This window comes from Dendrobates tinctorius, unplaced genomic scaffold, assembly GCF_039654945.1.
Source record: "Dendrobates tinctorius isolate UK_male_01 unplaced genomic scaffold, ASM3965494v1 ptg000104l, whole genome shotgun sequence".
NCBI classification, from domain to species: Eukaryota; Metazoa; Chordata; class Amphibia; order Anura; family Dendrobatidae; genus Dendrobates; species Dendrobates tinctorius.
In genome coordinates, this window is record NW_027361772.1 from 11,880,917 (window position 1) to 11,908,908 (window position 27,992).

The 27,992-nt window shown below is 46.6% G+C and overlaps 1 protein-coding gene across 2 annotated transcripts; it reads left to right on the forward strand.

Moving 5' to 3' along the window:
- The first annotated feature begins 180 nt into the window (after nt 1-180).
- MAP2K7 (mitogen-activated protein kinase kinase 7) lies at nt 181-27,992 on the forward strand. Of its 2 annotated transcripts, XM_073588751.1 has the most exons (12): nt 181-433; nt 9,882-9,929; nt 10,448-10,586; nt 13,166-13,232; nt 17,814-17,927; nt 18,121-18,240; nt 19,295-19,402; nt 19,494-19,673; nt 20,351-20,431; nt 20,540-20,682; nt 23,802-23,847; nt 25,843-27,992. In XM_073588751.1, the coding sequence occupies exons 1-12, from the start codon at nt 226-228 to the stop codon at nt 25,978-25,980; spliced, it is 1,392 nt and encodes a 463-aa protein (XP_073444852.1). In that variant the 5' UTR covers nt 181-225; the 3' UTR covers nt 25,981-27,992. The 2 variants fall into 2 exon arrangements, with proteins under 2 accessions (XP_073444852.1, XP_073444853.1); XM_073588752.1 differs by lacking the exon at nt 9,882-9,929 and having other exon boundaries at nt 195-433.

The window sequence follows — 27,992 nt, forward strand, 5'->3', positions numbered from 1 at the left end:
TATCACCTGCTTACAATATTTTACATTTTTTCCAAATTATATGAATTATTAGAAGTGTATGCAGAGGACGCATGCGCAGTACTGACGTTCGGCGCACATCAGGTAAAAACACGCTCAGCTGTTCACCGCATGCGTACTAACGTCTAAACTCTGCGCAGGCGCACTGATAGCTGTCGGTCTTAAACCCGGCGATGTCAAGCTGTTTGTCTGTCAGGCCGGGCGCGCATGCGCAGAGGCAGATCTGTCAGTCTTTTTTTTTTTTTCCTCGCGCTTGCGCACCGTGCTGTTTGTTTATTATTAGTGCGCGGATGGAAGATGGCGGCGTCCTCCCTAGAACAGAAACTCTCTCGTCTGGAGGCGAAACTAAAGCAGGAGAACAGAGAAGCGAGAAGGAGGATCGAGCTGGAGATCAGCCCGCAGCGTCCCCGGCCTAGTAAGGAACATGGGGGTGGGAGAATAGAGAGTGGTGGGCCCGGGTGGGGGAGGGGGTCAGGCTGGGTATTAGAATGTAGTGAGAGGTGGGGAGGTGAGCAGTGGTGTGGGACTCCGGAGGCCCCTGCTGGCGGTGTGGCCTGCTATGGTCTTCCTACAATGCTGGGAGCCCATTGGTAGTCTGGGGACAGCCTGCACCTCATGTTGGTGGTCAGCGGGTGCTGAGGTGGGCTGAGGTGCCCGACCAATGTGGTGGTGAGGCATGCCTCTGAGGCTGAACGTTGTGATGCTGAGATGGGATAATATGGTGATGAGGCGCGCCGCTGTGGCATTGAGGGATGTCTCTGAGGCGGGGCACTGTGGTGGGCCCCTGTGGGGTCGGTGCCCCTGTGGTGGGCCCCTGTGGAGTCGGTGCCCCTGTGGTGGGCCCCTGTGGAGTCGGTGCCCCTGTGGTGTGGCACTGTGGTGGGCCCCTGTGGGGTCGGTGTCCCTGTGGTGTGGCGCTGTGGTGGGTACCTGTGGAGTCGGTGCCCCTGTGGTGTGGCGCTGTGGTGGGCCCCTGTGATGTGGCGCTGTGGTGGGCCCCTGTGGTGTGGCGCTGTGGTGGGCCCCTGTGGGGTCGGTGCCCCTGTGGTGTGGCACTGTGGTGGGCCCCTGTGGGGTCGGTGCCCCTGTGGTGTGGCGCTGAGTCGGTGCCCCTGTGGTGTGGTGCTGTGGTGGGCCCCTGTGGAGTCGGTGCCCCTGTGGTGTGGCGCTGTGGTGGGCCCCTGTGGGGTCGGTGGCGCTGTGGTGGGCCCCTGTGGGGTCGGTGCCCCTGTGGTGGGCCCCTGTGGGGTCGGTGCCCCTGTGGAGTCGGGGCCCCTGTGGGGTCGGTGCCCCTGTGGTGGGCCCCTGTGGAGTCGGTGCCCCTGTGGGGTCGGTGCCCCTGTGGTGGGCCCCTGTGGAGTCGGTGCCCCTGTGGTGTGGCACTGTGGTGGGCCCCTGTGGGGTCGGTGCCCCTGTGGTGTGGCGCTGAGTCGGTGCCCCTGTGGTGTGGCGCTGTGGTGGGTACCTGTGGAGTCGGTGCCCCTGTGGTGTGGCGCTGTGGTGGGTACCTGTGGAGTCGGTGCCCCTGTGGTGTGGCGCTGTGGTGGGCCCCTGTGGTGTGGCGCTGTGGTGGGCCCCTGTGGGGTCGGTGCCCCTGTGGTGTGGCGCTGTGGTGGGCCCCTGTGGGGTCGGTGCCCCTGTGGTGTGGCACTGTGGTGGGCCCCTGTGGGGTCGGTGCCCCTGTGGTGTGGCACTGAGTCGGTGCCCCTGTGGTGTGGCACTGTGGTGGGCCCCTGTGGGGTCGGTGCCCCTGTGGTGTGGCACTGAGTCGGTGCCCCTGTGGTGTGGTGCTGTGGTGGGCCCCTGTGGAGTCGGTGCCCCTGTGGTGTGGCGCTGTGGTGGGTACCTGTGGAGTCGGTGCCCCTGTGGTGTGGCGCTGTGGTGGGTACCTGTGGAGTCGGTGCCCCTGTGGTGTGGCGCTGTGGTGGGTACCTGTGGAGTCGGTGCCCCTGTGGTGTGGCGCTGTGGTGGGCCCCTGTGGTGTGGCGCTGTGGTGGGCCCCTGTGGGGTCGGTGCCCCTGTGGTGTGGCACTGTGGTGGGCCCCTGTGGGGTCGGTGCCCCTGTGGTGTGGCACTGAGTCGGTGCCCCTGTGGTGTGGCACTGTGGTGGGCCCCTGTGGGGTCGGTGCCCCTGTGGTGTGGCACTGAGTCGGTGCCCCTGTGGTGTGGTGCTGTGGTGGGCCCCTGTGGAGTCGGTGCCCCTGTGGTGTGGCGCTGTGGTGGGCCCCTGTGGTGTGGCGCTGTGGTGGGCCCCTGTGGAGTCGGTGCCCCTGTGGTGTGGCGCTGTGGTGGGCCCCTGCGGAGTCGGTGCCCCTGTGGTGTGGCGCTGAGTCGGTGCTCCTGTGGTGTGGCGCTGAGTCGGTGCCCCTGTGGTGTGGCGCTGTGGTGTGGCGCTGTGGTGGGGCCCTGTGGTGTGGCGCTGAGTCGGTGCCTCTGTGGTGTGGCGCTATGGTGGGCCCCTGTGGAGTCGGTGCCCCTGTGGTGGGCCCTTGTGGTGGGCCCCTGTGGAGTTGGTGCCCCTGTGGTGTGACGCTGTGGCGGGCCCCTGTGGAGTCGGGGCCCCTGTGGAGTCGGTGCCCCTGTGGTGTGGCGCTGTGGTGGGCCCCTGTGGAGTCGGTGCCCCTGTAGTGTGGCGCTGTGGTGGGCCCCTGTGGAGTCGGTGCCCCTGTGGTGTGGCGCTGTGGTGGGCCCCTGTGGAGTCGGTGCCCCTGTGGTGTGGCGCTGTGGTGGGCCCCTGTGGAGTCGGTGCCCCTGTGGTGGGCCCCTGTGGAGTCGGTGCCGCTGTGGTATGGAGCTGTGGAGTCAGTATAAAATGATCCGACTCTTAAACTATATATAATAAATTGGGTGCAGCAGTACAATGCAGGATGAGCTGTAAATGTCTTAAAAATATCTGTTCTGTTCCTGATCTAATGATCTCGGCGTTTATTTGAGATTAATCTGTGCTGCACTTTATGCACATGCTCAGTAGTGACCAGTGCTGTGGGGCCATAGATGAGATGAATCTGTGCTGCACTTTATGTACATGCTCAGTAGTGACCAGTGCTGTGGGGTCATAGTGGAGATGAATCTGTGCTGCACTTTATGCACATGCTCAGTAGTGACGCAGTGCTGTGGGGTCATAGTGGAGATGAATCTGTGCTGCACTTTATGCACATGCTCAGTAGTGACGCAGTGCTGTGGGGTCATAGTGGAGATGAATCTGTGCTGCACTTTATGCACATGCTCAGTAGTGACCAGTGCTGTGGGGTCATAGTGGAGATGAATCTGTGCTGCACTTTATGCACATGCTCAGTAGTGATGCAGTGCTGTGGGGTCATAGTGGAGATGAATCTGTGCTGCACTTTATGCACATGCTCAGTAGTGACCAGTGCTGTGGGGTCATAGTGGAGATGAATCTGTGCTGCACTTTATGCACATTCTCAGTAGTGACCAGTGCTGTGGAGTCGTAGTGGAGACGAATCTGTGCTGCACTTTATGCACATGCTCAGTAGTGACCAGTGCTGTGGAGTCGTAGTGGAGACGAATCTGTGCTGCACTTTATGCACATGCTCAGTAGTGACCAGTGTTGTGGGGTCATAGTGGAGATGAATCTGTGCTGCACTTTATGCACATGCTCAGTAGTGACCAGTGTTGTGGGGTCATAGTGGAGATGAATCTGTGCTGCACTTTATGCACATTCTCAGTAGTGACCAGTGTTGTGGGGTCATAGTGGAGATGAATCTGTGCTGCACTTTAGGCACATGCTCAGTAGTGACCAGTGCTGTGGAGTGGGAATTGGAGGTTTGGTTTACTGACTCCATAGCTCTGGTAGCGGCCCCTGTGCTTCTGAGGTAGGATTTTGTGGTGGTGAGGCTTGCCGCTGTGTTGGGCCCATGTGGCATTGAAGAAGGCTGCTGTGGTGTGGCGCTGAGGCGGGCCGTTTTTTTTTTTTTTTGTGTGTGCAGATTTTACCCATTCATTTCAGGCCAGGGCTACACAGTGACGTGGCACACGACGCTGCACCTAATGGTTTCCTGTGGTATCACATTGCGGACTGTGAAAGTCTCAAATTTTCCCAAATATGTTTGCTCTTCTGTCGCTGGTCGCATGTGACTCGCTTGCCATAGACTTCAGTGTAAGTCACATGCGACTGCGGCTTGTCTGCAATTCAGACTATTTTTATTGCAATATCACAACTCAGTCTCAGACACGTTACCTGGATGGTTTTGGTCGCACGACTTGTCTTGGAATCGCTGTCTCCTGTAGTCCTTGTCTTAGTCTGCAGATTTACTTTCTGTCCCAACATTAATTGATTGTTTTTTTTGTTACGTTTCCGTAGTGAAAACTACATGATTAGGTGCTGAGAATACAGGCGGATTTTAGATGCAGAAGTCCGTACCAAATACTCACCGTGTGAACTTGGCCTAATGGGGTGGTGTTATATACTGCTATGAGGCATAGATATACACCACGCTTTTTTGCTTTTCCATTTTTTGATGGAGTTTAGAGTTTCCATGTAGAGGAGCATAGAGTGGACGTATATGGCAGGGAGTCGGCTAAAAAGAGATATGACTGTAGTCGAACAGTCACGACACATGCAGGCGCATGGACTCGAACGTATACAAAAGGTCTATTTAGTCCAGACGACAAGTGGGAAATGTACCCTTGTGCAATCACCTGATCGACGATCAAAACATTTGTTCTATGGATGATTGGATAGTTTATACTGATAAGAAAAATATTTTTGGTAGCATATCGCCCCTTGTAAACATACCGTGATACTGGATGGGAACAGAGTGACTGACTAATGATCATTCTGTTCCCATCAGTTATTTTAAGCCTGTGTGAACAAGTGCTGATCGGCACTCGTTAACTGGACCAATTTGGCTCTTCAAAATGGATTATAAGATTACTGGGTGCCATCTATCATCTTCACTCTCAGTTATGTCCACACACCGTCTACTATATTCCCTATAGTTGTTTTTGAAGCAGAAGACAATTCAGGAAAACGCAGGTGGTGGTTTTCCTGAAGCCGGGGCTGTGGAGACGGAGCCCATTTTGGTGGAGACAGAGTTGGTGTCATGGAAATTTCGGAGTTGAAGGTTGGGCTTACCAACTCCACAGCCCTAGTATGAGGGAGTCGGAGTCTTGGAAATTGAGGAGTTGGAGGTTTGGCTTACTGACTCCACAGCCCTGCCTGAAGCGGCGTCTTTTCATTTTTTTTTTTCCAAATACAAAATAGGGGCGGTAGAAGGGAAGGGTCACTTCTTTTGGCTGCCTTCGAAGCTGTTAAAAGAAGTGACGAGACGTATGCAGAGCAAGTTGTTTTATATTGCTGTGCATATGTTGATTATTTTTAACGCTTGAGGGCTGCTCCTGGTGGAATTTGCCTGAAAAAGACGCTGTGTGCACATACCATAAAGGGCCATTTTTTCATGCTGTTACCTGCAGACCGTCATAGCCCCTGACCCTCATAGGGTCCTGTTATATAGAATCTGGTCATTGTCCTAAATCATGTGTTTGGAGGTTAAACCTTGACAACCTTTGAGTCCTTCAAAGAGTTTAGATGTTTGGTAGTTAAATTCTATATATTGGCTGGTTTTAATGGCCGGGGCATGAAAAAAATCATGGCTATATTAAAACCTAGCGCAATCTGAGTCTCTCGGGTTCACGATATGTTTGAAGAACCGCAAATGGGGGGGAGTTTATGTGGTTTAGGTCTTTTCATTTGTTTCCTCAACACCTGCATGATATTGGCTTCTTGGTGGACAAGCTAAATTCCTCGTGGAGGTGACTAACTTCTAGCACCGCCAATCATGGACCCGTCACTTTTGTACAAGACAAGTGGGTCTGAGCACGTCCTGGAGTGTATAATGATGAAAAAGATCTTGACCTACAGATTTAGGGAACCTAATGGAAGGTGGCAGGGAATGGTTCTCGGCACCGAAGACAGAATCATATGGCTCCAATTCGTATCCAAGAAATTAATGCAGCGTAGAAGAGTTAAAATGATTTGGGTCTTCTTGGCATGGAGACATGTAGAATTCTGGCTGTCCTCAATACACACGGCATTATTTCAGTACAGATGTTTGAATAGAAGGAGACTCCTGTACTCAGCGGTATTATGGCTTTATTTAGTAATGACCCATAATTGTGCCCTTTTGGTCCTATTTATCCCCAGAAAATGTTGGTTGGAAATCGAGAGTGTCCAGCAGGATACCGTCTATGCCATTTGCTTATTGTGCCATCTACCACCAGTCAGTATGTAGTCCCTGCTATCATAGCCCCAAAGAAAAGGGGAGCGGTGGATGGCAGGGTGAGGACTACAGATCGTCTCCAGCTAGCCGGAGCATTCGAGCCTGTGATGAGGACATTATACACCTTCTATACAACCTTCCACTCACAACATGGCATTTCTGGTTGCCTTGGACTTTTATGCCACAAAAAAATGCCTTTTATGATTTCTCCATTTAATTCAGTGGGAAGGAAAATCGCAGAAATGAGCAAGTGACGTAGAGTCTGGATTCTTAACCTGTGGTACGTGTATCCCCATGGTACACACCAGAGTTGGTAGGAATCAACGAACAAAAAGTGCAATAACGCGCGATCAAAAAGACGCATATAAATATCCATGGTACCGCTGAAAACGTCATCTTGTCCCGCAAAAAACGAGCCGCCATACAGCATCAGCGAAAAAATAAAAAAGTTATAGCTCGCAGAATAAAGCGATGCAAAAATAATTATTTTTTATATAAAATAGTTTTCATTGCATAAAACCGACAAAACAAAAAAAACCTAAATGAGGTATCACTGTAACCGTACCGACCCGAAGAATAAAACCGCTTTATCAATTTTATCGCACGCGGAACGGTGTAAGCGCACCCCCCAAAAGAATTTCATGAAACACTGTTTTTTGTTCATTCTGCGTCCCAAAAATCGGAATAAAAAGCGATCAAAAAATGTCACGTGCCCGAAAATGGTACCAATAAAAACGTCAACTCGTCCCGCAAAAAATAAGACCTCACATGACTCGGTGGGTCAAAATACGGAAAAATTGTAGCTCTCAATATGTGGTGATGCAAAAACTATTTTTACAATAAAAAGCGTCTTTTAGCGTGTGACAGCTGCCAAACATAAAAACCGCCATAAATAGTAAATCAAACCCCCCGATATCACCCCCTTAGTTAGGGAAAAATAGTAAAATTAAAAGAAAATGTATTTATTTCCATTTTCCCATTAGGGTTAGGGCTAGGGTTAGGGCTAATGTTAGGGTTAGGGCTGAGATTAGGGTTAGGGGTGTGTTGGGGTTCGGGTTGGAGTTATAATTGGGGGTTTCCACTGTTTGGGCACATCACGTGCTCTCCAAATGCAACATGGCGTCTGATCTCAATTCCAGCCAATTCTACGTTGAAAAAGTCAAATGGTGCTCCTTCCCTTCCAAGCTCTGCCATGCGCCCAGTGTTTTACCCCCACACTTAGAGTATCAGAGTACTCAGGACAAATTGCAAAACAACTTTTGGGGTCCAATTTCACCTGTTACCCTTAGGAAAATAAAAAATTGGGGGCAAAAATATCATTTTTGTGGAAAAAAATTGTTTTTTTTATTTTCACGCCCGGGCGTTATAAACTTCTGTGAAGCCCTTGGGGGATCAAAGTGCTCACCACACATCTAGATAAGTTCCTTGGGGGGTCTAGTTTCCAAAATGGTGTCATTTGTGGGGGGTTTCCACTGGTTTGGTACATCAGGGGTTTTCCAATCGCGACATGGTGTCCGATCTCAATTCCAGCCAAAAACGTCAAATGGCGCTGCTTCCCTTCCGAGCTCTGCCATGCGCCCAAATAGTGGTTTACCCCCACATGTGGGGTATCAGCGTACTCAGGACAAATTGCACAATAACTTTTAGGGTCCTGTTACCCTTGGGGGGAAACTAAAAATTGAGGGTGAAAAGATCATTTTTGTGGAAAAAATGATTTTTTAATTGTACCGCTGTACGTTATAAACTTCTGTGAAGCCCTTGTGGGTTCCAAGTTCTCACCACATATCTAGATAAGTTCCTTGGGGGGTCTAGTTTCCAAAATGGGGTCACTTGTGGGGGGTTTTCACTGTTTAGGTACATCAGGGGCTCTCCAAACGTGACATGGCGTCCGATCAGAATTCCAGTCAATTTTGCATTGAAATAGTCAAACGGCGCTCCTGCCCTTCTGAGCTCTACCATGCGCCGAAACAGTGGTTACCCCCCACATATCAGGTATCAGCGTACTCAGGACAAATTGCACAATAAATTTTGCAGTCCAATTTCTCCCCTTGGTAAAATAAAAAAAATTGAACCTGAAGTATTTTTTTTGTGAGAAAAGTTAAATGTTAATTTTTTTTTAAATATTCAAAAAATTGCTGTGACGCACCTAAAGGGTTAATAAACTTTTTGAATGTGGTTTTGAGCACCTTAAGGGGTGCAGTTTTTAAAATGGGTATTTTCTATCATATAGACCCCTTAAAGTGGCTTCAAATGTGGTGTGGTCCGTAAAAATAAAATGGTGTTGCAAAAATGAGAAATCGCTGGTCAATTTTTAACCCTTATAACTTCCTAACAAAAAAAAATTTTGGTTCCAAAATTGTGCTGATGTAAAGTAAACATGTGGGAAATGTTACTTATTAAGTTTTTTGTGTGCCGTATCTCTGTGATTTAAGGGCATAAAAATTCAAAGTTGGAGAATTGCGAAATTTTCAAAATTTTCGCCAAATTTCCGTTTTGTTTTTTTTTTACAAATAAACGCAAGTTATTTGAATGAAATTTTACCACTATCATGAAGTACAATATGTCACGAGAAAACAATGTCAGAATCACCGGGATCCATGGAAGCGTTTCAGAGTTATTACCTCATAAAGGGACAGTGGTCAGAATTGTAAAAAAATGGCCCGGTCATTAACGTGCAAACCACCCTTGGGGCTTAAGGGGTTAATGATGGCTGTGGTTGATTAGTATAAAACAAGCAAAAAAAAATTGTTTTTTTATTTGCATCAATTGCCTATAAATCCTGTTTACTGGGGTTGTAACGAGCCTGACATGTGAGCTCCTGCCTAAAATTCATAGACGGCATTGTATACTGTAACCGGCGAGATCCCAGTAGACAGATGACTGGGAATGTGATCCCAAGGAAGAGACTGACAAAGCCGAATATAAGGTCAGCCTGCCTGATTTGGGTGACCTCCCACCTAAACTATCACAGGGGTTCTTCGTGCCAGGGTAGAAAAATGATTGGTGTGGGGAGAGTTTTAGTCTGAAATACAAATGAAACGATTACAGATGACATTTTGGGGGAAGTCCATCAATCTAGGGGTATTACTGCCACATTCCCTTTAGATCTGCCATAAGTGTCCAATAGATGTGGCTCCAACCTCTGCTGACGAGGACCTGCATGTCGGTCGCTTCACTATCGCTCTTACACAAATGGAGCCGAGGGCATACGCCACCACATCACCAGTCATTCTTCACTTGGATGTTGGCAGCCAGTGCCCACCTTGCCAGATATATTGGGCGACCCCCAGCACTAGAGATGGGTGCGGTACCAAAGGTTTGAGCTCCATCGGTCAGACTTCTATAGCATTTCTTGCGTATATGCCATGATGTGGCGGTACCCGTTTTATGGTATTTTTAGGGAAATGATCTTCATGTATCTTCCCCTCCTTCATTACCTCAGCACATTTTCTTTCCATTCCGTCTATACTTTTCTGTTCCTCATTTTCATACGATGTGATCGGCCCTCTGTTTGTCCCAGACCCTACTGTCTTCTGTTCCTTTTTCCTGTTGTCTCCTGTTATCTCTTAGGTTGCTCTGTATTTTACGTTGATTTTTTTTTTTTCCGTATTTTTTTTCCCCCAGTTATTCTCATCACTCTAAGCCCCACGCCCGCTCCATCCCAGAGAGCAGGTACCGGATCGTCCTTTATCAGCTCTTCACTTGCTCCAGGCCCAGCTAACCTCCTCCATTTGTCACTCTTAACATGTACTCCACTGCTATTTTCTTATTTTTTTGTTAACCTTTTCCCATGTTTCTCTCCTCATTCTGACTTTCGTACACATTTGATCTGTCGTCCCCTCCGCTACTCAAGCTTGGCATTGCTCTACCACCTGTCTTTGTGCATGGAAGGGGGAATGTTGCATGCATTGTGGACACAGCATGTAGGTTTTGTATGGAGCATGAGCTCAGAAGAGCCTAACGACCAGAGAGGAGGTGGGAAAGAGTTAAAGAGCAACTACGAAGAGCTACGCAGGTATATTGCATGGGCTATAACCAAACTAATGGGTGCATCAGTATAGGGAACGTAGAGTACACCGGGGATGGCGCACACAGGGTCTCGAGGACATTTGCTGTTGCTCAATGCTTTTTTTCTTTGGCCAGTCTTTCGCTCTCTTCTACATACCAGCCTCTACCACTTTTTTGTGCAGCCTTACAACTTCCTCTAGCCAATGATGGACATGCTCGTCTTGACAACCCTACACACCATCATACTTCATTGCCAGTCCGGCCACGAAATATGCTCAGCCTGCCACAAACCAACTACCTGACACAGCGCAGCCTGGAGAGGTAAGCTTCCATCCTGGTAAACTGTGCTGTAAATGTGTAATCCATGCCTCACAAGCCTCATCTGATCCATCATTTGAACTGCACATCAGGACCTTCAAAGTGGTTGTCCACTACCGGGACAACTCCTTCTCGATCAGAATGTTTGGTGTCGATAAAAGAAAAACTCGTACACTCACCTCTTGTGCTGACGCTGTTCCCGTTGTTCACGTTCCTGGGGCTCTCATGCGGTTGTTGTGACACGTGGTGCCCGGTGCTGTCCCAGTCTTTGGACAAATCGAGCATCATGCGGGAGTCATAGAGCAGTCTCAGCCCTGGCTTTATCTTGATGATCGATTTGTCCAAAGACTGGGCCAATGACGCCAGCACTCATTGGGTGCCGGGTACCACGTGTCACAACTACCACGCACGTGTGGACACTGCAGGAACGGCGCTGACACGGAAAGGTGAGTATAGGTGTTATTTTATTGGCACCAGTCAGATCGAGATGGGGTGGTCTTAGTAGTGTACAAACTCTTTAACAAGGGTTCTCCAGATGCTTAGGAAATCATGACACTGGAAGCCTTTCGGTATACAGTTTTTAACTTTTTATTGAACAGGTAATATCACACAGATCAACAACATAATGGCATTTTAAATAATTTTGTTTTAGAATTAAATGTACCGTATATTAAACCTTATTCTTTTTATAACCTTAATCCACTATTTCAACCAGGTCTCAATTGTTAGCCTTAAAGGGGTATTCCCATCTCCAAGATTATATCCCAATATATAGTAGTTATGATTAACAATATTCACAGATGCCTCCAATTAGCAATGTAGAATAGTTCTTCTGATTCGCTATGTCTCTTTCCTCATGTGCAGGCATTGCAGGACGTTGGGTATCCATGGATGCGACCAATGGCAACTAGCTAACGGTCACTATCAGTGAATGTAACCATGGATACCTAAGGTCCTGCAATGCCTGCACATGAAGAAAGAGACATAGTGAATCAGAAAAACTATACTATATTTTTAATTGGCGGTATTTGATATTAATATTACACCTACTGCATATTACTAACCCATGTTCTCCACACCTTTTGTTTTGTTTTTTAAACTTTTTGGGGCATTTCTGAAAGCCTTTCAGGGCTGTGGAGTTGGAGTCAGTATAAAATGGTCCGACTCCTAAAATTTATAATAAATTGGGTTCAGTGCATGATGTGCTGTAATTGTTCTCATAAGAATTTTGGAAAGTTCTGAAATGTCCTATAATTGTCCTGTTCCTGATCTAAGGATCTTGGCTTTTAGTGGAGATGAATCTGTGCGCTGCACTTTATGTACATGCTCAGTAATGAGGCCGGGCTGTGGAGTCAGTCAGAAGTCAAGGAAATTGAGTCAGTCTGTGGTTTGGCTTACCGACTCCACAGCCCTGCTTTCTATAAGTGCATCTAAAAAGTAAGAGCCGATGAGTCCGATGCATTCAGCCTTCACCAAGCCCACCAGACTGACAGCTGCAGCTTGAACTGAGCAATGTGAAATCTCAGCAGGAACGAGTGACACTGACTAGCTTTCAGTCAGGCTAGGTGTGTGGAGATTGGCGAGTTACTCCCATCTCCAATTATGGATATTGTTAGTCCTTATAAAAGCAAGCACTTTTGCAGTTTACAGCTTTATTAACAATTGCAGATATAACACTTGTTTTCTGTTTACAGCTAACTTTGCTAAAAGGCCGACCATTGCTGTTGACTGAGTTGTAAGCACTGCGCTAGAGCTGGCCAATCTTAAACGAGACCGTCAAGCAATCCTGATGAACTTCAAAGCAGTCCCTACAAGCTCAATAGAAAAGATCCTGTCAGCACTGCGCGTGTTCTACTGTCTGGCAGCAGTGGTCGGTCTCCTAGGCAACAAGCTGAAAAAAAAGGTTAATACCTCAAGAACGGTTGGGAATTTTAATAAGCAGTAAATTGTGAAATTGCTTGCATTTCCAAACACTGAGCATATCCATCTATGAAGGTGGCACTAACCCTTTAAGACTTTCAAATGCTTGATGGCAAAAACATATGGACAGGAGCCCTGCGAACTGCCTCCTATTTGCCGTAATCCCCAGCACCTATTCTGATTAGCCAGCCTGGAGTCGTCATGTGGGCGTCCCGTCATACCTACTGGGGATGATGCCGGCAGGTTCGTGCAGTACTCATTGCCACTGTACCCAAGTCCTGGGAATCAATTCGCTAATCTCTGCCTGTCATAGGAAACCTAACTGGAACATAAGTCCTAATGCTTAAAGATTAGCGCTGAGTGAACATTCTCGGACAACGTGTGATCAGGGCGGGCCCGGGTAACGTGTGATCAGGGCGGGCCCGGGTAAGCTTTTCGGAACACGTTCGCTCAACGCTAATAAAGATCTGTCCGTACGCCAGTGCTCTCCACACGCCCGGACATCGGACACACGCTCTGCCTTCACTACGCACACCCACCAGCTCCCATCTGTGATTTTCAGCTGCCGCTCGATATTTTAAGCTTTCTTGAATATGAATAGTTACAACTTTACACAATCTCTTATTTTTATTTCCTGATTTATTTATTTATTTTTTATACAGCACTGAAATTGACCAGAAGCTGCAAGAAATAATTAAGCAGACCGGTTATCTAGTCATCGATGGGCAGGTGAGTGCGGATATACCGCCTAGGATATGCATATTAGCCAGTCACTCAGGTCTTGGCCTCCCTCTTTTATATAGTCACCTACTGATTCTAAGTCCTATGATACATTTACCTTTCAGAAATTGTATGGCCGCCTACCACCAGGGTCCGCTGACATTGCAGGGCTTTCAGCTGTCAGTGCTGTGATGATCATTGGGGAAGGGTCATTCTTATTTTGCCTTCTCTGCAGTCACTGTCAGCCCCATCGGGAACAATCTATCATCTTATCACACATTGCTTAACCAGGGGATACCCACCATCAATTGATATCTCTGTAATAGCTCCCCAATTACTGCAGTCTAGTAGGAGCAGGTCTGGACATCTGAGACAAGATGGATCTTCTGCCTTCTCTTATCCACCCTACATAGCCCTCAATAAGCATGATGTCGGTGCTTCTATTGGACATGACGATCATATGATCGCCAGGTGTCCTCCCCGTCGTAGCAGAGATGCAGAGTGATAAAACTGATCCCTGTCTTCTATCATTGATTATAGAGAATCTGTCAGCAGGTTTTTTTTCTATGTAATCTTACGACAGCATGAGGTAGGTTTTAAAGGACACATTTCAGCGATGCTGTTGCTTACTTGCAGTGATTGTTTTTTTTTTTTAGCACCTGGAGCTTTTCATTGCTAGACTACAGCAGCTATGCCTGGTAGTCTGACTCCTCCCACTTCTGTGATAAGTAGCTTAGTCTACAGCTATGTTCACAGAGCCTGGTGTGGGCGTGGCTAGCTTTCTCAGCTCTGCTTCACTGCTATATCTAACAACTGTGTCAGACTAACATCACCCTGTAACCTAAGTGATACATCATTGGATTCAGGGTCTCTTTGTCTACATCATGTGCTGCTCCCAGACGAGGCAGCAAAAGCCTGCTGACAGATTCCCTTTATTGTCATGGTAAGGGAGGATTGGAGGGCTGTTTAAAAACAACCCTTTTCTTAACCAGTATGAAGTATATTCTTTGACAGGTATTACAACCTACAAAATATGATGCAGCCATGGTAGTGCAAAAACAAAAAATGGGCTTATGAAATGCAGATGTGTAAAAAAATTGGCCGGTCACTAAAGGTTTATTTCCATAGATGGATGTTGTCTGACAGTGCTTGTAAGAACCAAGCAGTATTGCAGTTTACGGTTCATTTTAAGGGAATATGCCAACAGGATTTTGCCTTGTGAAGCGACTATCAGCCCAAAATGACTGTTGAAACCAAGTATAGGTGCTTGGGGCATTATTGTGGGGTGGACACATTTATATAAACCTCTCCCTGCTTATTTCCGTCTGTCTCTGAACTTCTCTGCCTCTATGAAGCTGGAGCTGTCCATCAAAGAGGGGGGTGGAGAGTCAGGGAATATAAGAAGGTCTGAAGGTGTATTTAAATGTTTGGCTCCGCCATGATGCCAAGAGCGCCTGTACTTGGTTTCAACAGTCATTCTGTGCGGGCAGTCTCTTTAATCTGAGAGCAGCATGATGTAGGGGCTAAGACCCTGATTCCAGAGCTGTGTCACTTCACTAAGCTGTGTTGTAGTTTCATTACAATCAGTATTTTATCGACAGGAGATTATTACTGGAGAGCTGGGTGTCACCTGCAATCCAGTCCAGATAATCTAACCCCACCCCCACCACTGACTGGCAGCTTGCTGACAGTGCACAGTTAGCTGCCAATCAGTTAGCTTCTTAGGAAGAGTTAAGATATATGAAAGGGGGTCAAGTAGTAGTTTTTGTTTGCAGCTCATGGTCTAGAACACCAACCCCCGCTGTTGTTTGGCTTCTTAGCAATACGCTCAAGCTAGTCGGGATTAGGAGGTAACCAGGCGCTACGGCGACCCTGGCCAGCTTCAAAATGGTGCTCACAAGCTCAGTAGGAAGAACTTGTAAGCACAGCACATGTTCAGCTTTCTAGTTACGGTTGGTCCCTAAGGCTCCATTTTATTGAGAAGAAGATACTGCTTGTACATACAGGCTATCAGACAATCCTTTTATGAAGATGGTTATAACCCTCTATGGCCTTTTCAAGTCTGTTATTCTTATATCTAACTTAATCTGTAGATATTCAGTGTTTGATAGATGCGTGTCCTCAATTCCGGGGCCACATCGGTCTTGAAAATGCTGCTCCCGCTTGCTCCTCAAGGAGTGCAAAGATGGCCATATATCAGGGGCTCTCTGCTGGTTTCTATGGGATCTCTGAAAATTGTTTTTATAGCACCATTGATTCCATGAATCAATGGTGAAAAGGGGTCACATACACGATACAGATATAGATTATAGAGAACAAACGAACAATCACAGACTGGTACAGAAGGGAGAAGGCCCTGCCCTTGGGGGTTTATAGCCTACTGGGTAATGGGGAAGGAGACAGTAGGCCGGGGGTTTGCGGCAGCTCTGCTGGTAGTGAGATGGTAACGGGGTCATTGTGGGCTATAACCTTTCTTGAAGAGATGAGTTTTCAAGTTCCGTGTGAAAGTTCTGTATGTGGCACATCGGATGTGTTGGGGCACAGAATTGCAGAGGGTGGAGGATACTCTGGAAGCATCTTGGTTACGCTTGGATGAGGAAGGTATGAGTGTGTAGGAGAGAAGGTAACACATTGCAAGCTTTCTAGACTACTCGGGTCTCTTCATCAGGCTAGACTAATACAAAATCTGAAGTCACATATTTATGCACAATACAGCCTAGAAAAAATGCAATAGATAAGACAAGTGACGTGAAGCAGGTAAAAGGTATCAACTACTGAGGACTCTCAATTCTGAATATTTTACTATCTACTGGCTAACACGGTACAAAGATATACATCTTTCCTGTAGGAGAGAAGGAGGTCTTGGGAGGACCGGAGTTTGCATGTTGAAATATATCAGGAGATTAGTTTGGAGATACATGGATGATTCAGATTATCAACGACTTTGTAGGTCACCGTTAGTAGTTTGGCTCCCAATTTCTCAACGTATCAAGTTCAATCAAAGGATTTTCAGAGAGGTTTACTAGATGGGCAGCAGAAGTGAAGGACAGATTGGAGTAGTGCGAGAGTGTTAACAGGGAGGCCACAGAGAAGGATGTTGCTGTAGTTGAGGTGGGAGATGATGAGGGTAGGTATTAGCATTTTAGACAATTTAGGGTTAAGGAAAGGATAGATTCTGGAGATATTGAAAATGAATGAACACTTGCTTGCCTAATTTTGGAACGCTCAAAGAAACGAGTAGAGAGCTAGATATGCCCGACCACCTCTCCTTTCCTGGCATTACCAATTCTCAAAAGACATGCAATTTTCAATTTGTCAGAATGGACCATTTTAGTCCTGCAACGGTTATGGATCTGTCACCATGATGGACCTGTCTGTCCACGGCAATGGTTATAGGTCCATCGTGATAGATCCGTCTGTCCACCACCTTCTATGCTGGCAGAGACGAGAGGAAGCGAGAACACGTCCTTACACATGATACGGCCTCGTAAACACTGCCGCTGTATTCTGTGCGGATGATGGACAGTTTATTAATGTATGATGGGCAATTGGAAGGCGAAAGGAGTGAGATATGTGTGCCAGCTGCAGAGTGGAACGGACCTGAAGACCTTTGAGACATTGAGAGAGGAATTTGATTTGCCTTCGGTATGGGGGTTTCAATACTATATGCTTCGACATGCTTGGAGGGCACAGTGTAGATTGGGAGCCATGACGGTTCAGGGCGACATTGTACTAGACTTTGTGTGTATGAAGGGAGGGACGAGGGGAGTTATATCGAGCATATATCATGATCTACTACACTCCTATCTTGGGGACAATCACCTCACTGCAAAGAGTAAATGGGAAAGGGAGGTGGGTACCCTCACAACAGAACAATGGGAGGCTATTCTTGAATATGTCCCGAAGATCTCTCTAAACGAGCAGGCACGGCTCTCCCAATTATATGTAATAGAACATACAAAACACTGCTGGTCCTATTCAAGGCGGGCTTGAGGGGAGACTCTAGCTGCCCTAGATGTGGCACAGACCAGGCCGGACTGTTACACATGCTATGGTCGTGTCTGCGGCTGGTGGCATACTGGCTGGTCGTTATCAACAAAATTGAGAGAGCTTATGCATGTACGCTCGACAGGAATCCAGTGCCGTGTGTTTTGGGGGAGGTGGATGGGATACCTGTCTCAGAACATTACAAAGTGGCAATAGCGAGGTTGCTGTATGTGGCACGCAAACTAATAGCACGAAAATGGAAGGATTCGGAACCCCCCACTAGGAGGGAATTTATTGCTCAGACACGTACGGTAATGCATTTAGAGGAAAGCATTTACAGGCGAAGGCATGGTGAAAGAACTTTCGAAAAAATATGGTCCGCCTGGATGGCGGTGATATGATTGCTAAGACTCTCAAGTATACCCGGCACAAGGAGTATTGGGGGAGGGGGAGGGGGGGATGGCTTTGATTGTATTACTACAAGATATGTGAATTGTTACATGTATATTGATATCCACTGTTTATTGTTTAAAATCTTTTGAAATCTAAATAAAAATAACTGGTTTAAAAAAAAAAAAAATGTATGATATTTCTTAAATCTAGAAATACCAGGCGGATATAAATGATTTGGAAAATTTGGGTGAAATTGGCAGCGGGACTTGCGGACAAGTCTGGAAGATGAGGTTTAAGAAGACTGGACATGTCATTGCTGTGAAGGTAACCATTGGGGGGGGGGAATTGTAATCTGATGTCTTCCCTTGTTCCCATACAGTCCCAACATTCATACAGCTGTCTGGTCACTGACCTCGGCCTAGTCCTGGCACCCTTGGTCTGTGCAGTTTTGGACCGGTTATATCTTCTGTAGGTCTGTTTCATGACTGCCCTTTATATATCTGGTTCTGGTTTTAAGCAAATGCGACGTTCCGGTAACAAGGAAGAGAATAAAAGGATCTTGATGGACTTGGATGTTGTATTGAAGAGCCACGACTGCCCCTACATCGTCCAGTGTTACGGCACCTTCATCACAAATGTAAGCCTTTATTCTAGCCGTGTCTCCTGCTTTTACAGCTGCTGGTGCCATTTATGGCCATGATACGATCATCGCAATCTGAGCACACAGCTGACATGCCAAGCTGGCCATACGCCCGAGATAAAAATTGGCCAAAATGGCTGCATTTTCCCATTACAGCTATTCATTGCTTGCCTAAAGATCTTTTTTTTTTTTTTTTTTTGGACAGTTGAACCACTACAAGTACAATTATTGCTTTTTATTGGTCAATCACATATATAAGCATATGGTAATATTTTGACCCCAACAAACAGATGAGTCTCTCAAGGTCATCTGTTTGTTGCGGTCGAAACATTGCTGTCTCCCTGTATTTGTGATGGAGTTCTAAAATCAGTTTTCCACTTTGGATGTCGTTGGAAGATATTGCTTTATAATGGGGTCTGCCAGATGTTGTCTTTGTCTGTATAGTGTTGATGGAAAGGGTAGTGCTCCATGCCGTGTTGTTGTTGTTCCCGTCACATATGATTTAATCTGTGACTCAGATTGGGTCGTAGCCATGCTCTAATACAGTGGAGCTAGTAAGCAGCCAGGATATAGATCGCTGATGAGCATCAGTCAAGGCTTAAAGGGAATCTGTCAGCAGGTTTTTGCTAGGCAATCTGAGAGCAGAATAATGAAGGGGCTGAAACCCTGATTCCAGCGATGTCACTATCTCGTGTGTAGCTCTTTCAGTGTTTTATCAGTGGTAGATTATCACTACAGGACTAGGTGTCTCGTGCCTCCTGGTCCACCAACGCCCGCACCACTGATCAGCCGCTTAGCTGCCAATCAGTGGTGTGGGTGAGGTTAGTCACAGCTTGGCTTTCTGAGCTAGATCTACAGCTAAGAAAACTGATTGTATAAAAATGACAGCAAGCAGCCCAGCAAGTGAAATATCGCTGGAATCAGGGTCTCAGACCCTGCATTATGCTTCTCTGAGATTTACAAAAACCTGCTGACAGATGCCCTTTTTAAGAATAAATGTGGAAAGTAATCCAGTAATCTTTGCCTCTAACGTACTCCCCCGGCCCCACAGACAGATGTGTTCATAGCCATGGAGCTGATGGGAACATGTGCAGAAAAACTGAAGAAGAGGATTCAGGGTCCCATCCCAGAGCGAATCCTAGGAAAGATGACTGTAGCGGTGAGTGGTGACCGAGCACGATGTACCTGATACGATGCGTCCACGAGATCTTGCCGGCAACTGGATCAGATGATTCTTCTTTCTTTTATAGATTGTGAATGCTTTGTTCTATCTGAAGGAGAAGCATGGCGTCATACATCGGGATGTCAAGCCTTCCAATATATTGCTGGATGCCAGCGGGCAGATTAAGCTTTGTGACTTTGGCATAAGTGGCCGCCTTGTGGACTCCAAAGCCAAAACCAGAAGTGCGGGTTGTGCTGCTTACATGGCGGTGAGGGATGAACTTTAAAAAGTGGCATTTGTAGAGGAAGAAACTAATTTAACTGCTTTCTGACATTGGACCAACTGTATCTCTCCATCTTTTATTTTAATCTTTTTATCTCTCGATCCTACACATAAAGTGCGTTGGGGTTTTTTTTTTGTTTTTCTGTTTTTATTTCTATTGATCTTTTAATATTAATGTGGCGACCACCTCATCATTGAACGCAGTGTGCAACAGGGCCCTGATTCTGGAGATTAGATGCAGGTCTAAAATAGTAAGAGTTAGGGTCTCTTGCGATTTGTGTGAATCGATAAGACAATCTTGACCTATGGAGATATTGACGTATCATTTCAGCAGCTCTGTCCTCTACTAAATTAGATCTTTAGTGGGGATCGCCCATTGGCAAATACCTCTGATCTGGTTCATTTAATCCCTTAGATGCTGCAGTCAGTAGCAACTGTGGCATGTAGGTGGTTGAACAGGAGCTATCCCTTACACTGTTCTCAAAGCTTCTTCTCTGTACATGTAATTGGGTGAGAAGTGAGTGGCCATATTGCAGCCAACAATCTGGGTCCCCAAGTTGCAGTCAGCAGCAGCGCTATTGGTGGAGTGACTATTGATTAATGAGAGTGACAGACTGCAGTAGATTTTTAGCCTTTAACTAGAATTCTTCTTTTTCTTCTCAGCCTGAAAGGATTGATCCTCCGGATCCAACCAAACCAGACTATGACATTCGAGCAGATGTGTGGAGTCTCGGGATCTCATTGGTAAGATGGAGGCCCCAAGAGATCTAACCACAGATTTGACTTCTCTAAGTGGTCGTTTAAAGTGACTGCTGTGTCTCTCTGTCAACCATTGTGCTTGTTGTCTCTTAGGTGGAGCTGGCAACAGGACAGTTTCCCTACAAGAACTGCAAGACAGACTTTGAGGTTCTCACCAAAGTCCTTCAAGAAGAACCTCCAGTTCTCCCTCATAATATGGGCTTTTCTCCTCTCTTCCAGTCTTTTGTCAAAGACTGGTAAGTAAGACGTCTATCCGATGATCGGTTGATTCAGCAGGTTCTGCTCCCGCGGGTCTAATGTCCGTAGCAATCCAGGCCTAACCGTATTGTATTGTGGATATCATTTACCGAAATCTCCTCTTGGAGAAAATCTGCAGCTTTAATTGACCAGTGATGCAGAGCTGACATCAACAGTCTGTCAATTTAGGCGGCGGATTTCACCTTTGAAATGCGTTTCTACAGCAAGATCCTTTTAGTTTGATGTTTGTCCCCCTTTAACGCATTATCACATACGTGATTGTGCGGTTGACCTTATTTTGAGGGCGCTCAGGAGATGAGCGCCCTTCCTATACAGTAGATGCTGGCAGTATTACACAGCCAACATCTGTGCCTAACAGCAGCGGCCAGAGCTGAGCTCCGATTGCTGCTGTTTATTAAATCTCCTAAGGGGACAAAAAAAAAACTAGATGTGTATTTCCTGAAGGAAGTACAGATAGTGCTTTGAAATGGTGCCCGGGCTGCCCCTTTGAGAGAGACTTGCCTGCTGCCCCTGCAAGACTTTCAACTCAGGATCCGTTTTAACTGTGGGAGCCTCTCAGGGGCCACTTTGGCCTCAGGGTCTGATTTGGTGGGTGGGGCCCCTCAGGATCCGATTCGGTGGCCTGTGCTCCTCAGGGCTTGAATTAGTGGCCGGGATCCCTCGGGGTCCGGTTTTGTGGCCGGGGCCCCTCGGGGTCCGGTTTTGTGGCCGGGGCCCCTCGGGGTCCGGTTTTGTGGCCGGGGCCCCTCGGGGTCCGGTTTTGTGGCCGGGGCCCCTCGGGGTCCGGTTTTGTGGCCGGGGCCCCTCGGGGTCCGGTTTTGTGGCCGGGGCCCCTCGGGGTCCGGTTTTGTGGCCGGGGCCCCTCGGGGTCCGGTTTGTAGGCCGGGGCCCCTCGGGGTCCGGTTTGTAGGCCGGGGCGGCTCGGCCTCCGGTTTGTAGGCCGGGGCGGCTCGGCCTCCGGTTTGTAGGCCGGGGCGGCTCGGCTTTCGATTTGGAGCCTGGGGTCGCTCGGCTTTCGATTTGGCGCGCCGGCCCTTTAAGACTCATTTCGGTGCGCCGGCCCTTTAAGAATCACTTTGGCTCACTGGGCTTCTAAATCAACTTTGGCGCACATTCTCTCTCAGGGGCATGCGTCATGTGATGAAGCTAGATTTGCATTTGTGCTGTGGGTTTCGCTTTAAGAGCTGATATTATCTGGCAGAAGTTCTGTCCTGGGGGGGGGTCATGAAACGTTCGTAGGCGTTGGCATAGTAACTGGGTCTGCCTGCGCATATCAATGAGCTTTACTGCCATTTGAATCGCCTCAGGGCATGTTTTCCCAGTGGCAATATTTTCCCATTGAAATGCATTGAGGAAAATGTTTTTTCAAACGCAAATTGTGCAAAAACTACAAATCCAATCGACACGAAAATTACTTAGCACACCACTCGTGGACGCTGGCTTCGAAACGAAGTCTGTGCGTGTAGCGGTTCGGGCCGCATTAATTGCGGAAAATCAACTGAATAATAATAATAAGAACTAGATGTGTATTTCCTGAAGGAAGTACAGATAGTGGTGTGAAATGGTGCCCGGGCTCCCCCTTTAAGAGAGACTTGCCTGCTGCCCCTGCAAGACTTTCAACTCAGTATCCGTTTTAACTGTGGGTGCCTCTCAGGGGCCACTTTGGCCTGTGGGGCCCCTCAGGGTCCGATTTGGTGGCCGGGGCCACTCTGGGTCCGATTTGGTGGCCGGGGCCACTCTGGGTCCGATTTGGTGGCCGGGGCCACTCTGGGTCCGATTTGGTGGCCGGGGCCACTCTGGGTCCGATTTGGTGGCCGGGGCCACTCTGGGTCCGATTTGGTGGCCGGGGCCACTCTGGGTCCGATTTGGTGGCCGGGGCCACTCTGGGTCCGATTTGGTGGGCGGGGCCACTCTGGGTCCGATTTGGTGGGCGGGGCCACTCTGGGTCCGATTTGGTGGGCGGGGCCACTCTGGGTCCGATTTGGAGGCCAGGGTCAATCAGCTTTCGATTTGGCGCGTCGGCCCTTTAAGAGCCAGTTTGGCTCACTGGGCTTCTAAATCCACTTTGGCACACATTCTCTCTCTCAGGGGCATGCGTCATGTGATGAAGCTAGATTTGCATTCGTGCTGTGGGTTTCGCTTTAAGAGCTGATATTATCTGGCAGAAACTGTGTCCTGCTGGGGTTATATGAAGTTCGTAGGCGTTGGCATAGTAACTGGGTGTGCCTGCGCATATCAATGAGCTTAACTGCCATTTGAATCGCCTCAGGGCACGTTTTCCCTGTGGCAAAATTTTCCCATTGGAAAGCACTGTCTCAATGCTTTTCAATGACGGGAAAAACATTTTTCAAATGCAAATTGCGCAAAAACTACAAATCCGATCGACATGAAAAATACTTAGCACACCTCTCATGGACGCTGGCTTCGAAACGACACCTCAACGGAGTCTGTGCGTGTAGCGGTTCGGGCCGCATTAATTGCGGAAATCAACTGAATAAGCAGAAGAAGTTAGCAGCGTTCGGATTACAATATAGTCCTTTCTTCAAAGCACTATAATTAAGTAAAAAATGTTTTTAAAAATTATATATTTTCAATCACTGTGGGTTGGGAGGGGGGTTGAAAATGTGTAATTTTATATTTTTTTTAACATTTTTTTTTTCATTTTTTACTTGTTTTTATATAAAATTAGAGTATTAAAGAATTACCGTAGCGTTCTTTTTTTTTTTTTTTTTTTTTTTTTTTTTTTTCTTTCACCACACCTCCCAAAGTAATGAAAAAAAATATGACGCAGTGAATGGTAGTAAAACAGTAATACAATTCAGCCATTTTTTTTTTTTTTTACCATTTCATTCAACTTTGGATTTTTTTTTTTTTTTTTTTTTAGCTACGTATATGTATGGTAAAGTGGATGGTGACATTCAAAACTACAACCTGGCCCTCAAAAAAAAAAATTATGGCTCTTGAAAGAGAAGGAAGATTGAAAACCCTAGAGGCAAGGGGGGGGTATTCTGCAGAGAAATGTTCCCTGTGGTTGCAAATCTATTATATTACCAGTTATTTGGTGCTAATTACTGTATTATTTATTTTTTTTCTGCAGTCTTACTAAAGATCACAGAAAGAGGCCAAAGTACAATAAGCTTCTGGTGAGTGCAGATCCGGGCGTTTTTGTGCGACTGATTGTAAAATGAAAATGGAGGAATAATTCTAGGGAAACAAAACCTACATTTTAGATGGGTTTTCTGTGTTGCGTTGGCAATAAACTGTTATATGAATCCAACCAATCCTTTCTGCCATACTGCTCGTTTTCCTAGATAACTTCTCTCCCGCTTTATTGTACATTGTTCATGTAGAGCGATCAGTGCTGTACGCACTACAGTTCCCAGCCAAACCGTACCATGCTTGGGGAGCCTTGTTTAGTCCTTTCTACTGCAGACTCCTTGGATGTGGTACATATCTCGGCAGCACTTACATCTTTTCCTGCCAATGTTTGCAATAGAGACCACCAGTTGCTTTCACACGTAAAGGAGTATTGTCATCTCAAAGATCCTATCACTAATAATATTAGCAAATTGCTCCAATTTGAAATGTAGTATAGTTCTTCTGATTCACACTGTCTCTTTTCTCAGCAGCAGGCATTGCAGGAACTTGGGTATCCATGATTACGGCCACTAGCAACTAGCTGTCAGTTTATCAGTCTCCATGGATACCTAAGGTCCTGCAATGCCTGCACATGAGGAAAGAATTATAGCGAATCAGAAAAACTATAATACATTTCTAATTGAAGGTATTCACAAATATTATTACACCTTCTACATATTGGAATAGGCTCTAGGAGATGAGATAACTCCTTTTAGGGAATCTGTCACAGGGTTTTTGCAGCCTAATCTGAGAGCAGCATAATGTAGGGTCAGAAAACCTAAATCCAGTGATGTCACATCTCGTTCTGATAAAATCGATTTTATCACTAGATCACTGCCATGTAGTTGTTCATATTTATGAACTCTGTGGAACCCCGCCCATACCACTGATTGGCTACTTTCTGTGAACAATGCATAGGCAGAAAGCTAATCAGTGGTGTGGGCGCAGTTAGACAGAGCTCTTCATTCATAGAACTGGTAGATCTACAGCAGATAAAACAATGATTTTATAAAAACTGCAGCAAGCAGCCCAGTAAGAGATTCATCATTAGAATCAGTTTCCTCTCCCTAGATTATGCTGCTCTCAGATGACGTAGCAAAGTCTGGTGGCTGATAATGGATCCTTGTGGTATCGCTAACTGCCGCTGACACTTAGGTTCTGATATTCACGCCGCTCTTGATGAGGGGTTATGTTGTTGCAGTCAGACGCACCTGATAAAACACACACACTTAATGACTCGGTAGTGTCTTGATAAGGCCTGTTTCACACTTCCATTTTTGACCATCAGTCAAAATCTGCCGTTTTTTTTTGGCGAATCCTTTTTTTCCCAATTGACTTGCATTACCGGCGGATCCGTTTTTGCATCCGCTGAGATGCCTGGACGGACCATGTAACGTTTTTTTTTTTTTTACTGCAGGATCCGCATTTTTATACAGTGCATGCCCGGAGGAATGAAGTCAGGAGGAAATTTAACCCTGAAATCATTTCTGGCGGACAGCCAAAAAATATTCTTCTCCCTTTCTCTTTCCCTTTTTCCCTGGCAGCGGTTCCTTTAAAATTCTTCCTTCGGCGGATCCGTCAAAAAAACGGATCCGGTGGCATCCGTTCACATCACTTAGGAACGGATCCGCTTTCTGCCTTTTTGACGGATTTTAACTGAAACAAAAAACTGAAGTGTGAAACAGGCCTAAGTGGCCTGCACTTCTCCACAAATCTTATCGAGGACTAGAGTAAGATTTCCGTCTTACAGAACGCGTAGACGAGCTTTGGCGTCGTGCCTTCCATGCTGGTGTGAAAACGACAAAAGTTGTAAAAATTTGCAACTTGTCAAAGCCATTCACTCGAGGATTGTGGTGAAATTTGTTTGACAATTTAGGGCCTCGGTCCTCAAATATGTTGCGCCAGTATTTGGAGGGTTTCCCTGAAATGGGTAAATAAACTTGTCATTTTTTTTTTTTTTTTGATTATCATTACAATGATACATCTCCATTCTCTTGCAGGAGCACCCGTTCTTGCGTCAGTATGAAGCACAGGAGGTAGATGTAGCCTCCTGGTTCCAGGGAATCATGGCTCAGACAGAGTCTCCTAGAAGCAGCACTCTCATCAGTCCCCAAAATCTACCTTTTTTCAGCAGGTAGCATCTGGCATGGGAGGGGAGGATTGCCCCCTCCCCAACATCATCTGTGGACATGGCTTTGAGACTCAAAAATGGATAATCGTATATTATGTGGTGTATCGGGGATTCTTCTGAACATTCTTCCTGAAAGGGGAGGGAGGGTAGGCTCCCTCTTCCTAACCATCTATATCAGTTGGAAATATATATATATATTTTTTCCCTTATTTCGACCTATCCCAACACCTGGGGTGAGGAATCCCCTTTATATTATGAGATTTCATCGATCAAGATGTTACTGTCCACCATTTTTTCAGGACTCTGCATCAGAGTTGGAGGCTTCGATCAAGACCTCTTCGCCCCACTTGTGGAACAACGTACGTCAGAACACAACGCCTTTTTGTTGTGTTTTATGAACTAAAAAGCTGTTTTGTTTTTTGTTTTTTTTTCTTTTGCAATTTCTAAGATATATGGAAGCCTATTTATCTGTTCCTGGGTAAGGTTGTCATTTCCTACGACTGGGGAAGGTCTCTATTTATTTAATTATGAAAGTTTTTAGCATGTTGTGGAGTCGCACCATCACCACCGAGCCTCTTTTTAGATGAATGAACTCCAATCAATGGATATTATTATTTTTCCTCTTCCTTTTCCGTTGTACCGAAAGTACTATTTTAGTATTTACATATTTTTGGAAGACCACACCGAAGTGTTTGGAGAGAGACTTTGCTTCTGACCATAACATTGGACCTTTTAGGATAAGTTGAAGAAGGTCTTCTCTGCTGTTTTTAATGGACGGTCATCTCAGACTTGGTGTCCTTGCCTTTTATTTATGAAATACCTGTTAAGCTTTTTATCCTTATTAGATATGGCTGTCATATACACAGGTTTAATCAAGTAGCCTTTCAATGGTCTCCAGCTTTTGTTCTGAAATGTATCTCCGCAGGCTTGCGCAGAGCAAGAAGTGCACAGCCACTCTCTCAACGGAAGCGGAGCAACTTTTAGAGACTTGCGGGTAGATGTGGTGCACTGTAATATGCTGTGAAGATATCTATTTATAAGTTTCTCTGCTTCAGATAATGGTAGATTTGAGGGGGAAGAAAAAAAAAAAAGACTCTTGGTGCTTCCACCACAAAGGCTAAGAATTGGGTAGAGGGGCGGTTCCTGGCACCGACCTCTGCTAGCTCAGGATGACATGGATGAACCAACAATGACTTGTATATTCATGCTTGTTGCAAGGTGAGGTAGTGGGGAAAAGAAAAAAAACCATTTTAGACTGACCCTTCACAGTACCTCCGCTTAGATAGATGGGTACAGATGCAAGTTTTTGGAATTGTGGGCATTTCTTTAAAATGCCCCAGAAGACAGGAGATGGGGAAAAGTGCAAGTGCAGCGAGGGACAGGGAACATCATGGTTCCTTTGGCTGGTGCTGCCAGAGTTGATTGCCTGTGAAAGTGAGAAGAGTGCAGAGGACGTCGGTATGCGCGGGGGTCCGGTGCGGGATGTTTTTTTTTTTTTTTCTTTGCCGCACGTGGTCTCGGCTACAGAGTTGATCAATGTTCTGCGTGGCTTCAGGACAACTCATAAATGGGTCTATAGATGCAGTTTTAATGCATTATCCGTTAATTAAATGCCAGATCAATTTGTTGACTGCCTCCTTCCTATGGGAGGGTGGAGCCAAGAGTTATTAAATGGGTGCGAGGGGCTTATGACTGTACCAAAGCTACATGGTGGGTTGGGGGAAGGCGGGCGGTTGGGATGGCGGGCTCATGGGGATTTCCCACCGGTTTTAATGTCTGTAATTCTATTACTGCAGCAGTGTAGCACTATTGCTGTTCCACTGTTTTGTAGTGTGGGTGTGTGTATGTGTGTGTTTCCTCTTATTTTATTTTCTCTTCCTCCCAACACCCCCTTCCCTTCTTTTCTGCCCCTTTTTCATCTATACCCCTATATATCTACTCTTCTATTCCTGTTGCATGTGTCCAGCTGGCTCTTCTGCAGGGGAGGCCATGTTTGAAATAAACTCTGCTACAACACTC